Here is an 18581-nt window from a genome sequence, read left to right as displayed (position 1 = left end):
CAGCCCGGCCCCGTGCCCGCCGTGCCCGCAGCGCCCGAGGGGCGTCCCCGCTCCCCCCGGCCCGGGGCGGTCCCGCCGCCCGCACAGGTGCCGGGATTGGGCGGAATATGCAAAACCCGCGCTGACGTCAGGCGGCTCCGGCCCGGAGAGCAGAAATAGGGCCGGCCCGGGCCGCGCCGCGCACTGCCCGCACCGGCCCCGCCGCGCTCCGCCCCGGCTCCTCCCCAGGTGAGCGCCCCGTGGGTTTTCTGCGCCCTGCGTCCCCATCCCGTACCCATCCCGTGCCCATCGCCGCCCGCTCCCGCACCGCGCCGCTTCCCTGCGCGGTCCGCTCCGCGGGCGCTCTCTCGGTGCCGCCGCGCCCCGCCGAGCGCCCGCTCCGCGCCCGGGGCCGGGCGGGGTAACAGGTGTGTGCGTGGGGCGGGACGGGCAGCGAGCGGGGACCTCCTCCCCCGTGCCGCCCGTGGGGTGGGACGGGGCGGGCGCGGCTGCCGGCCCTGGGCCGCGGTGCCGCAGCGCTCGCCCCGCGGGCGGGCGCGGGTCGCGCTGCGGGTCCCGGCGCGGTCGCGCGTGGGGCGGCGGTTCCCGGCGCGGCCGCGGGGTGGCGGCGCGGGCCGGCGGCGGCGGCTGCCCGGCCGGGCCGGCCCCGCTGCCGCCGCGGCGCACGGAACCGTGCCCCGCGGCTGCTCCGTCCGCCGCCTCGGAGAAAACCTGCTTGGAAACCTTTCCTGCGGGCAGCCTTGAAAGCTGCGGCGGAATCTCTGCGAGGTTCAGGAGTTTGTTGGTAGTCCTGCGTCCTTGTTGGATTGATGCTCCCCAGATTTATTCTGGGGCATTGAAGTATCTTGGAGAATTTCAATGAAATGAAATCTAATCGAATTTAGTAAATGAAATATTTTCAAATACCTTTTGCTCAAATAAAAAGTCTAGTTTGTACTTAAACATCACAGCTGATCCCAATGAGTTCCTAATGTACTCAAACTTTAAGTATTTAACTGCGGACAGCTGACCGAGTAATTACTCAGTTTCATTATGTCTTGCCAAAACTATTGGCTTTTCTGCTTAATTTTGTAGCTTAGTTCTGTAGCACTTAACAAGAAATTATGGGCGTCAAAATTATTTTTCCAGCAATGGAAACGCTGCTTAGATAAGGCTGGAGCAATTGGAAAGGTTGATAGCAGGAACTAACGACCAGATTCTTATCTGGTTTTAATAGCGTCAGTTTGAATAGAGTTAATAGTTATGTCCAAATGCTTTCTTTTTGCTATAGCAGCAGTCAGAATTTCAGGTAATTAAGTTCAGCCTCTTTTTGATATGAAGCTTATTGGAAATTATTGAAAACCGTTGCAAACTATTGCAGTAATTTTTCAAATAAGCTGTAATTTAAATAGCCCTGAAACAAAACCAATAACTGCTTTTGGCAAATATTTTAATCTCATTGTGGTCACAGTAATTGAATTTGTAACACTTTTGTGTTGCAGAGGAAAAAAGTTGTGTCATCACTGCAGGCTTGTTTGATGTATGTCACAGAAATGCTTCAAACAGTTTGTGCTGTTCTCGAGTCAAAAGGCCAAGATGCTTAGTCCCTGTTGTTTTTCAAGGTGACCCTTTTTGCTTGAGTAGCACCCAAGCCTGTACCTAAAGACCTGTGCTTGTCTTTGGCTGGCATCTGCTTGCTGCTCTTCCACTGGAGACTTTGCAGCCATTTGCTTTAAATTCGAGGCTCTCCCTGTGTGTTGGTGCCTGCCCAGACCCATCTGGCCTTGGGCTGGGTGTTTTGCTGTTGCCTTTGTGTTTGAGCTGCTTCAGATGACAGTGCATAGCCTGGTGCTGCTGTACTTGTGGCGTGATTCTTGCTAGAGCAGTGCCAGCTGCGAGGAAAGCTGGAAGGGTGCTCTAGCTCAGAGGAGGAAACCACAACCTTCAGGTAAAACTTTATGGCTTTGCATAGTATATTCTTTATCACAAGTATATTCTTTATCGTTCTTTAAGTACAACTGCTTTTTTTTATGCAGATATTTCCATAGGCAAGCTTTGATTTCTCTGGACAATGATCTCCATACAAGCTCAAATCCAGCAAATCTGTCCCTCCCTTGAGCGAGGATAGGAAATGGATAGTAAAACTTGCCTGAGCTTACAGTGGTGGTCTGGATCTATTCAGTCAATTTGAGTTTTTCTGTTGACTTCAGGGAACTCTGAATCTGCAATCTGATAGCTGTATTGTATGGTGTAGCTGCAGACCAGGTTCTGCAAGGAGCCTTCCCTTTAGTTCAGGGTAAGGCAGTGCTGAGCTCTGGTTTAGGATGCCAAGTGACATGAAAATGCTGTGTGACTCCAGAGTAAGCTCTTGGTTGATATTTATGGTACATATTTGTTGCTTGATTGAGGCTATTAAGATATATAATGTGTATTAATGTGTCCTCCTCTTACTGTGACTGAGAGCAATTAGTGTGCTGTCAGCATGCAATAAAAATAAGCAATTTCTAAACTGACTGAAGGTGTTCTAGAAATGCTGTTTATAAAGCAACTGGGGTTTCTATCAGGTAGAGTCTGCCCATTCAGTTTCTTTGGTTCTACAGATCCTTCATGCTCTCTGTCAGTTGTTTACTAAATAGACATTAAACTAGTGATTTCCCTGTTTTGCTCCAGGATTGTTATTTCAAGCAGGATATGATTCAGAGGTCTCTAGAACTGCTATGTTATTTGTTGTGATGGCATCAACTGTGTGTACAAAATACTTCTATGACAGGAAAAAAAAAAACCCAAAACCCTGCGAGAAACAATGTTGCTGTGCAAGAGCAATTCATAAAGTAACAATGTGCTTGTCTCTTATTGATGTAGTGACTTTGGTTTATCAAATATTTATTTGTAGCCCCAGTAACATTACATCTGATGCTCATAATTGGAATTTAGAAAGACTAATAAATTTTGATTTCATCCTGAGTGCTCTCCATTCAGTGTGTTTACATTAGTGCCAAGAAAAGGCATTGCCTGAGCTCTGTGGGTGCTGTATGCTGTGCTCAGTCTAGTAATGGGGTGTCTTTGAGCAAACAAAATACCTGAGACTGTCACTGCTGGTGTACATGGTTGTGGCTCCGAAATTAGGAATGATGCACCAAGGCTTGGATATACCCTGTGGCAAATGCCTGGGATGAAAAAACTGCAAAATGAGTCTTGTCAAGACAAGGTATGTCATGGTGAGTTAATTCAGCTTGGCTGAATTTTGCCATTGGCAGGTAACCTGCTTCCTGATGTGTATGGCTCAAACCAGGCAGCAGCCTGTCCCTCATCCTGCAGAAATGCCATCACTTCATTAAGGGTCACTGTGCTTCATTAACAGGTCCATCTTGGCCTTCCTCAGCCATCTCAGAAACGGCTCCAGGCCTGAATATTCCTTTGGTATTTTAATTGTAGAAAGTAATGACACAGTCTTGTGTTGTGTTATTGTTATAGAGGAAGAACAGCTCCTGGCTGAGCTTCCAGGGCACCAGTGCAGGGTTGTGGTGTGTTAAACACAGGAGTTCCATCTGACACCACTTTGAGTAACTGCACCGGTGTTCTTTCCAAATTCATTAAAAAACTACACGAGACAAGAACCAGTGCTCAAAGTGCATGGAGATTTAGTGGGAATTCCTCCAGTTCCCCACACATGATGTGGGGCTATGGTAGGCTTTTGCCAGGGAAATGGTGCTGCTCTTGAGTGGAGTGAGTGTGGGAGGGTTTGGAAATGTCTCTGCCTGGGACAGAGGAATAGGAGTGCAGAAATCGGACCCAGGTGGGACTCACCTCTGTCATGGTTGGAGAAGCACGTCAGCCCTCTTCAGCACAGGATTTGTTTTGTGTCTTTCAGATTTGGGTGTTCGGTGACCATTTGGGCAGGTATCCTCATCGGGAGGATGAATGACTGTCCCTGTGTCTGCTGTCAGCACTGGCTCACCCTACACACCTGATCATAGCCAAGGGGGTGCCAGTGGCTGTATCTGCTCAAGGCAAAGTCCCCCTCTAAGTCAGAGAGGAATGATAATATTATTTTCTGTTACATTGCTGGGAGCCTCCAGCAGACAGAGAAGCAAAGGTGTGTGTCTGGCATTTTCCTGAAAATCTGCTGAGGGTGCAGGTGTGAGTCCCTGGCTGTGAGTGACCCTGTGCTACTGAGGGCTCTGGAGAAGAATAAAATTCACCCTTTGGCTTCTGCAGTACCACAAGACCATGTTCAGATATGGTTTGTGTCTGGCCACGGGAGTTACAGAAACCACAGGACTCTGGTTCTGCAGGTGCTGTGTGGCAGCAGGCTGGGAACAGCATGTCCAGAGGAAGATAGTTTTGGGGTAAAACTACTGCAATATGGGAATTCATTGCTAAAACACTGGAGACTGTAGAGCTCTGTAGGGACCGAGTGTGGACAGACACTGTCAGCTGAAGCCTCTGTGTTACCAAACCTGAGCTGGGTTTTGTTGCAAGATGAATGTTCTATAACTGTTCTCTTTTTTTTTTTTTTTAACAGACTTGAAATGATGACATCAAGGAGCTTTTGGTGCTCTCTTGTACTGCTGGGGGTTCTCCCACTGGTCACCAGGGGATGGATGGATGTGGACCAGAGCAGAAGCCTGTATTCGGATGTGGGGAGGTTGCATCAAGAGGTACTGTACACCTGCTGCTGCTGCAGCCACAGCTCCTGGGTTTCTGTTCTGGGGCTGTGGTCAGGCTCCCCATATTGCACACAGAAAACAATTGTAGGCTTATCCATGTATATTTGTATTAAACACCTCCTGAGGAGGTCAGTGAAAAGCAGTGAAACAGAAACTCTTACACTCATTTGGTACATCATTTGGAAGTCAAATTATGCATCTGGCTGTTGTGGAGATGCTGTCTTTGCCCCAAAGACTTTACAGTGTGTCATGTCCTGGAGCTGCTGAGAACAATGAAGCTAAATTTAGCAAGCAAACTGTCCTGTCTCTTCACTTGGGTCAGTGGACATTTAGGTGAAACTTAAAAAAAGCTCTTTTGAAGGAAAATTGAGCCATAGGTGGTTCTGAGAGAATCAGCAAAATTACTGCCCACAGTGTTTCCCTCCAGATCTACTGATGTGACACCTTTCTGAAGCACAGAGGAATAAAAAAGGGAGCAGGGAACAGTGACTGTAGTGAGCAGTGATCTCCTTCCTCCCCAGTGCCCGTCTTGCTGGGGCACTGACACTGGGGCAGGGCAGCAGTGCCTGCTCAGTGCTCAGTCCTGGGCTCAGGGAGTGCAGGAGCAGCTGAGCCTGTTTCCAGTGCTGAAGGTGACAGTGCTGGCTGCTGTCACAGGGGTGTGGATGGAGCAGTCCCTATCCCAGTGGGATGCTGGATTTCTGAGCCAGAGCTCAGCACTGCTTGTCGCACAGATGTACACTCAGATTTTCACAAGTGTGAGGCTGAGATGTGTGAATAAAGCCACAAAAATCTAGCACTGTGACTTTGAGCTGTAAATGATGAATGAATGCTGGAACAATTTTAGCTATTTAATTAGTTCCTGTATGCTCCCTAAATGGTTGCTCAAATGTCTGAAAGTGGGAGATGGTGCAGAAGGACAGGAAAAGGACACTTGGCTATTTTTTAGCTGCCATTGCCTTGAACACTTACGTGCTGGCAGACACATCAGTCAGTGCCTGGCTAATGATAAGCCCTTGATGGATTCATGTTGCAAATGGATCTGTTTAAGCCTCGGGATTTGGTTGTAGTTGGAGGATCCCATTTCTCCCAGTCACATTCTGTCTAAAATACCCAGTTATCTGCATTATCGTTTAAGCCAATTAAAAAAGTGCTGCTTAGCAGGGCTCAAAAGTAATTTCAATGGTGTTGGAGGCTCTACAGCTGTGAGGGGTGTTTCAGGTGTATTTTGTCCTTGATGTATCCAACCTGTTCTGTAAAAGTGAAGAACAGCTCCCTTCCACATCTCCACTGTTATTTTGCTGCTGTGTAGGCTCAGGTAGTACACTGGCACTTTGTTAAACCTGTTCTTGCAGAATCTCTCATCAGTGTTGCTTTTTTATTAAAAATTATTAAATATTTTGCATACTTGTGCAATTTAAAAAGTCTCATTCTTTACTAATTCACATTAGTTTTGATTTTTTTAAGAAAGTTGCTCTGAGGAATTAAATTCGTTACTCAATTTACTTTAACATAAATCATAAAATTATTATATTACTTGAAAGACACTAATTCATTTGATCTTTCTCTAAAGACCATAATGTTATTGTACCAATTACTTGATCTTGCTTGAGGTGGAAGTATCTCAGCTAAAAATGTATTTGCTCAGGTTTGCACAGAATTTAACAAGTGTGACTATTAAAATTATGAATGCACAAAGAATGCTGTTAAAATAGATTCAAGAAATGTAAGTTATAAATCAGATTTTTGAGAAAAGTATCTGTACAGAAAACTCATTTCCACAAGAAATAGTGTTTATACAATGTCGCACCAAACAACAAAATTAATCTGAAAACTCTGAGCATAACTTTCAGGTGAAACTGAGATAATCACCTTTTGAGATAAATAGAAGTTACTGTCTCTTGCAGAAAATAGTTAATACATCTAATAATAAAAGTCACCTGAAATCCTTTTCTAGCATTATAGGGCTTTGTTCAATTTTGAGCTCCTTACCCATGAGAAGTTTGTCAGGTTCCAAATTTTATGGTTTGATTAATTCATAGATCCATTAACATGCATTTAAAATACATTGAATCACAACTAGAAATACTCCTTGCAAGTCACTAATACTGCTTTAAAAATGAGTAAAATGTTAATTTACAGGTCAAATAATTTTGAAGTCTGCTCTGATGGAAAATTCCTGTGAACCTCATCAAAGCAAATACGTGGGTATGGGTCACTGACCTTCACTAATACTTGTTCTGATCTACATAGGAACAAGTTTACTGAATCAAAAACATTGCTTAATTTATGTTCAGATTGCTAAATCAATTTCTTCATGGTATGTGGTAGAATTATTGCAGCTGTGCTTTGAATTTATTAACGAAAATAAGACTACAAGGCTTTCTGATCAGAAACCAGTCCTCTAACAGTGGTGTGTGTTTTTCTTGATGTGCAGCCTTTCACCCCTCAAGTTTTTGGGGTGTTCCTGAGAAGAGGTTTCTTTTACTGGAATATTTTTAGTCCTGATTAGATAATAAATATGTATATGCAGTATGAAATTCCAGTTTTACAGAAAGAGCTAAAATAGAAAACCTAATTAAAAAAAGGGACATCATTAGTGTTTCACTGGAAAGCTGCAACATTCCTGGTTTGTATTAATTTTGGAGACTATTGCTGTGCTGTGTGAAATGTCTCATAGCCTGGTTCCAGGGGTTGCTGGAAAGTTCTTGAAGCTTCTGAGCATTGCATATGGACTTGAGTGAAGCTTCTCAGGGTTGAACTATGGTGGGACTAAATCCTATTGAGTGGAATATATGCCAAAATATCAGCCATGTAGTGCTCACTGCTCTGGGGTGTTGTTTTTGGACAAGTTTTTGCCTCTGCCTTCAGCAAGTCTGATTGCTGTTCAAGTTGGATGTTCTAGAGGTGACTACAATTCACAGGCAGCTCTGTGCTGGCTCAGAAGGGCTTTGGGTGGTCCATGATACACCAGGTGATGTGATCTGGGGTCACCTCTTCCTTCTAGAAAGTCTCAAAAAATGGAGATTTCTGTGTCAGTGTAAGTGGTAGTGAAGAGAGTTTCCAGTATGAGCAGAAAAGAGACAAACAATTGGATCTGAAATAACCCTGGAGTTTGGGTTTGGAGGAGAACTTGGCCAGGAGGTTCTGATGGAAAGCCAGCAATGCTGTTCTGCTCAGTCTCTACTAGGTAATCCACACTATTAGCTCAGGCTGGTTTTTTTCTGCTTCCTGGGGTATTTTGCAAAGCATCTTATTAAATACTGAAATTTGAAAGCCAGCTTCTCCCATTCCCTGCTTTCTCTGTGAGAGGCTGATTTCCTGTGCATGCTGAAGCCAAGCTGGTTTTGCCATGGTTCTTGGGGCAGACCTTGCATCTCCTTTGGTGAACCTAAAATGAGCAGAGCAGTGCTGCAGGTCTTCACCAGCCCTTCCAGGAGCAGAGCTCCTCTAACACAAGTTATCACAGAGCTGCTTTTTGGAAATTCAAATTTTGTGTTATGTTTTCTAGGGCACTGCTGGTGGGTAGCTTGAATAATATTGTCCTAGCTTGATAGTGTGAAAGTGGAGAATAATCCTGTGTTGTGGTACATGAAGAGTAGTTTTGTGCTGCATTTTTAAGTATTTGGATGTCACCAAGCTCCTGAGCAGTAACAGTGAAGGCTGGCAGGTGTTCTGTGGTCTGTTTAGGGCTACAGAACCATATCTGTGGTTTCTAGAAATACTTAATTGCTTTAATTTGCCTTTCATGCTGTGCTATTTTTGCCACCCATCCTCCTACTTCAGGAGTCTCAGGAACCCATGCACAGTCCCCCACGCTCCCGTGGGGAGAAGAGCTGTGTCCCTGGGGGAGCTCCCAGGTGATGCTCCATGTGCTCATTTTTCAAGGCACTATAACCTTCTTCTTGCTGGCATTTGGCAGGTATTGGCTATCCATTGTTTTTGTTCATTAATTATTACTTGAAGAAGAACATAGATTCCCATCCCTGGAAGTGCCCAAGGCCAGGTGGGATGGGGCTCTGTGCAGCCTGGTCTAGTGGAAAGTGTTCCTGCCCCTGGCAGGGGGTTGGAATTGAATGATCTTTAAGTTCCTTTTGAATTCAAACTATTCTTTGATTCTATGGCACCTGAACTACTCAAAAATCTCCAAGTATAAATGTACAGCAAACAGCTGGATCAGACCAGCCCTTCAATGCCCTCATGCCTAGAATAAAGCCTTTCTATGGAGTCCACTCACAAGCCTCAACTGTGCTTGTCTAAGAGAATCAATTATTGTTGATATTTCTAGTTATATTCAGATTCTTAAATGTTGCATCACCTACTGCTGCATCTGAAGATGACAGTAGGTTATTCTGGGCAACAAGGGATTCATAGGGATGATTTTGGGCTCCTTCCCCCAGAAAAGTCATGTTTGCTAATCTGACAGACTAGGAAGGGATTTTTTTTCTGAAGCAAGGTAAAAAATTGCAAAGGTTCTTTTTTGATAAAAGCTTTTTGCTTCTAATTCAAATATAGACACAATTTCAGAGGATCAGCTTGGAATAAACCAGACACAGTGTATAAATTTTCAGCTGAAGATCTAATATCCTGGTATTTATTTTAACTGTTAATAATATTAATGTATTATCTACTATTTGAGTGTTCTTCCTGCTTTTCAGTTTGGAGAAAGGAAGAAAAGAATCAGATTTGAATTTAAATCTATACTGTGCTACAGCCTGCTGTTGCTTCAAGCCTTAATGAAAGTACAGGGAGACAAGACTTAAGTTTATTTTTCTATCACTTTGGTGTATAGTGATAATTCACTCCTTGTTACCTACATTTATGTGGTATCTCTAACAAGCAGTAATTGCTTTTTTGTAGAGCATCCTAAATCTTAACAGGTATCTTATCCCTGTGGAGATGAGAAGCTTTTGCTCTGAGTGCTGGTTACCTGAGCATCTGCAGCTCAAGGTGCTGTGAAATGTTTTGATAATATTTATAATAGGCATGTTGAGGTCCTTCCTCTACATCCCCAACCTCCCTCTCTGCTTTCTTCTGTGTACTCAGAGGGCTTAATAAGTTCTGTATCTTAATAAATGCTGTATCTTACGGGATGCTTTTGTACTTGACTACTAGAAGATGTGAAATTTGGAACAAGGCAGGTGCTGTACACATGAATAACAGCAGAAAATTGGAAGAATTTTGGCTTACATGAGTGGTTATAGCTCAATAGTGAGTGTCAGGGATTGTCAAGATGCATCTAAAGCATGATCTGAAGATGAAACCCACTTGTTTGCAGTCTCCTGCAGAACAGAAATCCTGCTTCCTTTATGTTTTTTTAAGCTTCTGGTAGGATGCAGTGTGTGATAGCTCGGGGTGGTCCTGCACTGCCCAGTTTCCTGGGAGCTTTCCAGTCAAGAGAACAAGCCCCTGCTGCTGCATGGAGCAGTTTGTGGTGCATTGGATGTTAATGACCTTGAATTTTGGGTATTTGGATGCTGTCTCTGGGAGCAGAGGGAGGTGGGCTCATGCTGCCTGGCTCTGTTCTGAGCTGTGGCACTCACTGACTGCAGGAATCAAATTTCAGGAAGTTTTTCTCATATCACAGTTGAGCAGCTGTGAAAAATCATACTGAGATGGGAAAATGCTGGTATGATGCTGAAGAAGAAAATAAGACCAGAGTAAATCATGTTGCAAAAATAAAAGGAATCAAGGCAGTCTTAACTTGGTTATGATATGACAGAGGGTTAAATTTTCTGATACTCTATTCAGAAGCCACTCAGCCTTAAAAGACTGAATGTTGAGTAATTTTTTTCCCCAATTGTAGCATACTCTCCCTTTGAAACAAAGGTTGTAGCATTAGTTTTTAATGGAAGACAGTTTTACTTGAAGTACTTTTGACCACCAAGAAGGGGAACTCTCAGTTTTTAGATCAGAAGGAGTATACCCACAAATACAGGATTTCTAAAAACAGCTATCCCATGCGCTTCCCCATCACAAGGTGGAAATTTATGGAGCTATACCTTGGTTTCTCATCTGAAGTCCAGAACTAATAGTGAGTAAAATCAGAGATGCAGTAATTATCTCAATTAGTTACCGTATGGATGAGCAGATGATGCTGTGTGATGTGAGACATCAGAGTTCCTCTGTGTTCATACCAGACAGTACAAATCCAAACTGCCAGTGTCCGTACTGATAGCAAGCTTTCTCCAAACAGGAGCATGTGATCTATTTTTTCTTCATGTCTGATCACATAAAAAAAGGGAGAAAATCCTGATTGTCAAACTAAGCTGTGTATTAGTCATATACTGTGCAGATACTCCAGTCCCCAGGCAGAGCATCCCACCAGCCCTGCACTGAGTGTCATTTCACAGAATGGTTTGGGTCAAAACTCATCTAATTCTACCCCCCTGTTATAGGCAGGGACACCTTCCACTATCCAGGTTGCTCCAAGCCCCTTTTAGCCTGGTCTTGGACACTTCCAGGGATGGGGCAGCCACAGCTTCTCTGGGCAGCCTGTGCCAGGGCCTCCCCACCCTCACAGGGAGGAATTTTTCCCTAAGTATCTGAATCTATCTTCTTTGCATGACCCCTCACTGGAGATAAGGAGAAGGCTCTGAAGGGAGTAAAAAAATCCATGGCATGGTAATCTATTAATAGGATCAGCCACTTCTTTATTAATTTGCTAAATGAGTTAGGACTGTATATTTAGAAATTGTACAGCAGTTAGGCTGATCCTGAGAGCAGGTCCCTGGAGACCTGGAATGTGCAGAGGTAACATCTGATTTATTGTGAGACCCAGCATGAGCCCAGCTGCAGTGACTGGCTTTGATTTATCTGCTTGTGCTGCCTTGTCTCCCACAAAGGGTCTGGTAAGGCCAGCAATGCAGGGAACTTGTGGATCTGGAGTGTTACCTGTTCTTCTGCATCTCTTCTTCTGCTGCACTGTTTTATTGGTTTTTGCTGCTGGTTGTGGGTTTTGGCTTTTTTTAAGTTTTGGGGTTTTTTTGCCAAGTCCCCTATATTGAATTTTGGTTATAAAAAGGGATGCCTTTTTACAAAATCTAAATCAGTATTAAAGGGCGAGAGACCGAAATCATTGCAAGGTTATCCGATGGATTATTGTGCTTCAGGGCAGTTGCCATCCCTTTGCTATCTGCTTTGGTGATCTGTGCTCAGCATCATTACCTGCTGGGATCAGAGGCAGCAACAAGCAGGGATGGGAAATGCACAGCTATGTGAAAGTTTCTTAATACTGAATTCATCCCAGAAAGTTTTCAAGGCCAGGTTGAACCCAGACCTAGTGGAAGGTGTTCCTGCCTGTGGCAGGGGGTTTGGAACAAGATGATCTTTATTGTTCCTCCCAGCCCAAACCATTCTGTGATTCTATACAAAACAACCCCAAAGTGGTTTTGCTGCTTGCATCCATTGCTAATGACCACTGGAAAACCTGTTTGTGGCATGCTGGCAACTGTTTTGTGTTTGTATTCCCTCTGTGTTGTTGTGTTTTAACTCTGAACAATGACGTCCCCAATGCTCTGTGTTCGTTATGAATGAAATCTGATTTATCACGAGTGCTCTGCTCATCCATGGACCCATGACTGATTGTTAATCAGGAGATATAAACTCGCTCTTATGCCTTGGCATTCCTTCTGTAAGAGCAGAAAAGGCTTTGTGCAAGCCAGTTGTTAAATGGCATCAGGTTCACACAGGTGTTGGTACAACACACTGCAGCTACAGGGGAGTGAAGCAGTGTGACAGCAGGTACTGAACTCCATTTGATTTTGATTTTCACCCCTCCTAATCCAGGTAGAAATATTTATCATACTCTGGGGTGCTCAGTCGTCTGTAGATGCAGATTTACTTTAGCTATATGTCTGGTGAAAGGCAATCCAGAAGCAAACATACTACATTGATTTCCACATAGTGATTAGGTACTTCAGATACACAACAGAAGGACCTTTGATTCTGTTCTCAATTGAACAACATTAAAAAGTAGGAAATAGGTGCTAAAAGTGAACCTTGACAAATAAAACTGTTGTATTGCACTAATGAAATGCTATTTAAAGCAGTACATGAAGAAGCTTTTTAGAAGGAATGGAAAATCCAAAACAGTTTTTTCCCTTCAAAGCAGATGATTTATGCTCTGATAAAATTAGATTTTTAGTTAAAGGAATTTGCAGTCATTAAATGGTGCTCATGAAATAAGTCTCATTTATAACCATCTGCTTTATGGCTTCTGCAGAAAAGTATTCCTCAGGCAATGCATTCAAGAACTTTGGTGTCATTTTTATCAAAATAGTTTGGTTCTCTACTGGTAACACTATTAAAATCTTTGAAATCTCTATGTGATTTTTTTTTTTTAACTTGAGATCAGTATCATCTTCAAGAGAAGTCTACCTGGAGGTGCTATCTTTTTGTACTGTACTTCAAGCCCTGCTGTGGCTGCCAGGCATTTTTTCCATTTTTTTGTCTACCCTCCAGAAATTTTGAGCATTCTCAGTGTTTTTGGAGGTTTCTCCAGGGAAGGGATGATTTGGGGACACACCAAGTGCTGCTGTTGTCCCAGGAACAAGAAGTGATGGCTTGCAGCTTGACCTGGTGTTCTCCCACTGCAGTTCCAACAAGCTTTTCTTCTGAACCCAGCATCTGGTTTTTTGGATAGTTTATATTCATCAGAGCTTACAATTATAAAGGGAACAGAATAAAAGAAGGGAAACTTTGAAGACCATCCTTTGTCTTTCATGATGTCTGTGCAGACATGGAAATAACAAAAGGGCATTTTATAAAAGTGAGATGAAACTTGGATGTTTGTTTAATAGAGCCTTGATAGTCTATTTCCTTTTGATCAATATAATAGTTGTAATTAGTTTTAGTATTTCTAAGCTTTTGAACTGCAGAAAATTCAAACAGCTTGTTAGTCTGAGGGACTCTGGGGAACTTTAAAAGTATTCTTCCCTTTTGCATATATTGCATGTACACAGGCCTAATGATAGTAGCTGTAGCTGAGTTTTTTTATCCCATGCCCCACCTCTCAAACTAATATTTTGAAAAGCTCAGAGAGGTCCCTGGAGTATAACTGCCTGCACAGCTCAGAGCTCTGCTACATAAAGAGGATAAATGCTTTGAAGTCTGTATTAATCTTGAATGCCATTTTATATATTGCTCAAGATCACTGAGGTGGTATCCTACAGGGAATAATGACAGTATTTTTATAAGCAAATATATATTTTTTTTTTTGTTATCCCATTCAGCTTACTTGAAGGGTGCCAAGGAGAGCATTTCTGGTATTCTGATGCTTCTCTGATGTGGTGGAAGCTTTGTTTTGAGGAAGGCAGCTTTGGCTGTGTGGAGGAAGGAGAAGCAGCATCTGCTGCACGAGTGATGGCAAAGGACAGGACAAACTGTCACCGTGTTTGGGCAGGACACGGGCCATGTGAAGTGGCTCCTGGGCTGGAGGAAACCTCAGCTGTGGCTCTGTCCTGCCCTGGGATGTTCTGGGAGGGGGCAGGAGGCAGAAAAAGGCATTTGTGTAGGGGTCAGTGGGGTCATACAGCACTGCAGAGCCTTCTCTTCTCCAGGCTGAACACCCTCACCTCTCCCTGCCTGTCTCCACAACAGGGGCACTCCAGATGGTCTTCACAATCCCACTAGCTCTAATATTGGCTGCAAGAAGTAACTCAACAATGAAAATATTTGTAATTAACCCACAAATAGTGTTACTGCGTGGAATTAAATATTTATTCCTCTGAAGTCTCACCATTAATATAAGCAGATAGTGTTGCCTGGGAATGCAATACCTTTTGAAACAGTGTTGTTTTAAACAAGATTCTATATTAGATATGGTTGTGATGATTTGCAAAAACGTGATATGCAGAAATATGTAGGTGTGCGTGGATAGAAATGAGAACTCAGCTTTCAGCATGATTAGTCCAGTGGCTTTGAAATTATTAAGATATTTGAAGAAGTCTCTGCTAAAAATATCTGTAATGGCTCCTCCTTCCTCAACCCCAAGTCTTTGGTGTAGTAATAATAACCCTCCTAACTGCTCCCTTTTAACATAGTAGAGGGAAAAAAATCCATTTTCAAGACAAATGTTGTGCTTTACAATGTAATTTATCACACGGTGGCAAGTCATTTTAGGTGTTATATTTATCCATTAAATATCTGTGGACAAACTGAAATGTGTGCTTGTATTTGCTCCTCAGTTATTGTATTGAGCTTCATAGATGCTTCCCTGGGTCAGTGACTGAAGTTTTTAGGGGGGGTTGTTCATCCTGCCTTTGAAAAATTCTTGCATTTAATAAAAAACACCACAAAAAATTCTCTTTTTCCTTATAGGACTCCAGAAGGTTTGAAGTTACAAGAAGAAAAGGTAGGAAAACTGGTTTTCTTTCAGTGTGTGTGTTGGTGTTGAGTATTCTTGTAGTAACTTTTTAAAACAAGCATGAGTTCACACACTTGAAAGGTTGTGGTGCTGTGCCTTTTCCAACAGTCTGTGCCTGGTGCTTGTCTGACAGTTCTTAGTGTTGCAAATTGGAGAATTTTTTTTCCAATTAAAAGCTGCTCTTTTAGCACAGAATTGCATGATGATGTTGGGTGTGCATGTCAAAGTTTGGGTGCTGGCAGGACATTTAAATGGCTTTAAGCTGAAGGAAGATAATTTAGATCAGATATTAGGGAGAAATTCCTCCCTGTGAGGGTGGTGGGACCCTGGCACAGGCTGCCCAGAGCAGCTGTGGCTGCTCCATCCTGGAAGTGTCCAAGGCCAGGTTGGAGGGGGCTTGGAGGACCCTGAGATAGTGGAAGGCATGGCAGGGCATTGGAACTGGATGAATTTAAAGATCTTTACCAACCCAAAGCATTCTGTGATAAACTCAAAAGCTGGATAATTTCAGGGAAAAGGAAGTGCAGACAAGGCTTTCCATGCCTTGGCACACCACAGCTCCACCCAAAGGGGCATTGGTGCCCTGGGCTCTGCTCCTGGGGACTCTGCTGCCTCAGAAACTAACTTGCTTCTGCCAGGAGTGGCTCTTTGATGGCTCCTGGCAGCTGGGGGAGAATTGGCCATCAAAGAGCTCATTCTGGTTATCATTAATTTTGATTTTGTTCAGCAGATGTTTTCTGGATCAGGTAGTTGCTTTCCTCATCTGTCTTGGTAGAATGTGAAGCAGGTGGCACTCTGCTGTTCAATGGATTAATGCATTCCCTGTTCCCTTCCAGCAGCTTCTTGAATTGTTTCAGGCATCCTGTATGTTGGGAAGAGGTTGTAACTACCAAAGTTTTATGCATAAGCAAAGAAGGTCAGGTCCAAGGGTAACTTGTCATTTGGGCAAGTAATTTCCTTTTTTTGTGTGTGTGTTTGTGTTTTTGTGGTTTTTTATTCTTCTGTGAGGCTGAGGCAGCAGAGAGGCCTGAATTAATCAAAAATACAGCTGTTACTAAAGGTGAAATCTATTTAGCTGCCCACTGCATGTGTATGTTTTATCAAACTTCTGCCACTCTTAATGAAGAAATGCAGTTCTGTTGTACTTCCCTTGGTCTCAAACTGAGGAGGGCTCTTGGGAGGGTCGGGCTGCTTTGGGATGCAGGAAAGCCTCTTGGTGGTGTGGGTGTGGATGCATTTCAGCCACGCTCTGGCTGTAGTTTGTGGTGCAGTTCATCACAGGCACAGAGCCTGAACCCAGTCTTGTGGATGTACCTGTAGTCCTTTTTCAGATATGAGTTCTATTTCCAAAACTTCACAGTGAAAGTACCCAACACATATGAGAGCTTAAAGATAGCAATTCTTGAAATTTGATTGAGTTTACAGATCTTGTGCTTGGAGAATGTAACTTCAGAGCAATAACTGAATTTGGAAGTCAGTGCCTGAAGACACCAAATTTCCAGGCTAAGTAAGGCTCATTTCTCATTGCTTTCAGAGGATGGGTAAGACTTAACTTTTATTTTGCGGAGTAAAACCGTAATATATTTTCAGAAGTGAATTCAATATAATGGACTTCTGTTAGAAGCTTCATAGACCCATGAAGGGGATGTGAAGGCGATGGCAACTGAGGGAGTTAAGATGTATAGATAAATTTGGCTTATGCCCAGCGAGGCAATATGTGGATTATCAAGTCTGTGTGAAGAACTGCAAACTCAGAAGTCAAGAAAATGGTAACCTCTTGATAACAAAAGCCTGTGGATTTGCAGAGCTACCTCGGGATTTTCAGCAATGTTTAAGTATCTTCCTCTCTGGAATTATTCCTCAATAGTGCCTATAAAATAATTCAACTAAAGTCTCCTTCAGAAACCCGTTCAGTATTAAAATGTGCACAGAGCAGATATCATTTGGTGTCAGGAAAAAAAATAACAAGAGGGTCAGAATGTTTATTATGCACACAAAAGGGTTTCTTCTTGATCCTCTGATATGGTATGAGGTGATTTTGATGAGGCCTTTTTCCTCCTAAAAATGGTAATTTTTGCAGATAATGGTTTTTATCTGAGGAAATGAGATGGTTGGAAGAGATTGGGAGTTGGAGGTTTATCCCTATTCTGTTCCCTTGGTAGAAATTTTGGCTTTCTCTTAAAAAACTGAAAAACTAAAAAACAGCTCGTAGAAATACCTACAAATGTGAGAGCTCAGCAGACTTACTCTGTATCTGCTTTTATTATCCCAAGCTTATGGATGATCCAAGATGATTTAAAGGAAGAGCTTTTGGTGAAAGGAGGGGCAATCCTAGTTTAGACTTTTCAGAATTTTTCTTTATTTTGGGATGAAAGGTTTGAATCCTTTAGATTTAAAGCAGACACTTTTCTTTCAAAGGGAACAAAGCCTTGATTGTTGTTGAGCATGAAAACACTTTTTTCTTTTTTAGTTGTGGATGAGTGTAGTTAAACTGTGAGGTTTTGGTTTCCAAAGTGTCAGGATTACATATGCTGGGAAAATTTTGAACCTGCTCCAAAGCCCATTACAGTCAATGAATGGTTTTCCTTTGACTTTCGTGGCATGAGATCAGCAGTAATTACATGATCTTTTAATTGCTGTGGTATGGAGGAGTGATGCTTCCCTGACTGCAGCTGGCAGCCAACTCTCAGTGATGTTTGGAGACTGGTTTTCTTCTCAACTGAAATGGAAATGGCTGCAGAACTGTTTTGTTCCTGGAATGCCTAACTGGTGTGCAAATATTACCCTTTTTGGCTAAAAATAATTTTTTAATCAAAAAAAAAGTCAATCTGGGATTTGATAAGAAGATGCAGGAATATTTTTCTAAATTCACTTGAAATTTGGCTCTGAGTTGGTCACACATTTTACCCACTGTGGTATCTATCCATGTTATGCCCATGCAATGGTAACCAGAATATGAGTAGGGTGCCAGGTTTTGTGTTGTGCTTTGAAAACCATCAAAAAACTCCCAACCAGCCAAAAAACCTCTAAACACAAGCTCAAGAAACCCCAGCATGCGATAAACAAGGGTAGGATTTGAATACCATCACTCTATGTTGCTCTGTTGAACAAAATCATAGGGCAAGTTTGGGCACGTTGATATTTTTTCACTATCTGAATCTTTTATCTTTTCTCATTTTTGTATTAATTTTTCATAATTTTTCCTGCCCTTAGTGCTGAGGAAAGGGGAAAGGAGCCACAAGGGGAATACCTGCACTCTCCTTGCTGCTGTCCAGGGCAGTGTAAGACTGCAGGGGAGCAGATGGGGAAGAGCAGAACAGGAGCTGGGAAAAGCAGCAGTTTGTGCAGATCATGTGGACACAGCAGGCATTTAGTGAAAAGGACAAAGAGAACAGTGAAAAGGGTGAAGTGTCAGAATGGTTGGGCTTGGAAGGGACCTCAAAGCCCATCCCATTCCACCTCCTGCCACGGGCTGGGACACCTTCTGCTATCCCTGCCTGCTCCAAGCCCTGTCCAGCCTGGCCTTGAACACTTCCAGGCATGGGGCAGCCACAGCTTCTCTGGGC

The 18581-nt window shown here is 43.1% G+C and overlaps 1 protein-coding gene across 11 annotated transcripts in view; it reads left to right on the top strand.

Moving 5' to 3' along the window:
• FSTL4 (follistatin like 4) overlaps positions 1-18581 on the top strand; it is a 366635-nt gene that overhangs the window by 152172 nt on the left and 195882 nt on the right. For 3 of the 11 annotated variants that reach the window (XM_085591248.1, XM_021549488.4, XM_021549484.4), the window contains exons 1-3: positions 107-228; positions 4505-4640; positions 14970-15003. In XM_085591248.1, the coding sequence (XP_085447374.1) occupies positions 4512-4640; positions 14970-15003 (163 nt within the window). In that variant the 5' untranslated portion in view covers positions 107-228; positions 4505-4511. Of the gene's footprint in view, positions 1-106; positions 229-293; positions 408-859; positions 884-938; positions 1928-4504; positions 4641-14969; positions 15004-18581 lie in introns of those variants that run through there. The other 8 variants (XM_077786694.2, XM_021549486.4, XM_021549485.4 and 5 more) reach the window with 8 other exon arrangements.

Source organism: Lonchura striata, chromosome 13 (genome assembly GCF_050655825.1).
Source record: "Lonchura striata isolate lonStrDom1 chromosome 13, ASM5065582v1, whole genome shotgun sequence".
NCBI classification, from domain to species: domain Eukaryota; kingdom Metazoa; phylum Chordata; class Aves; order Passeriformes; family Estrildidae; genus Lonchura; species Lonchura striata.
Note: the sequence above shows the minus strand (reverse complement) of the source record. Positions and strands in the feature narration are given on the sequence as shown.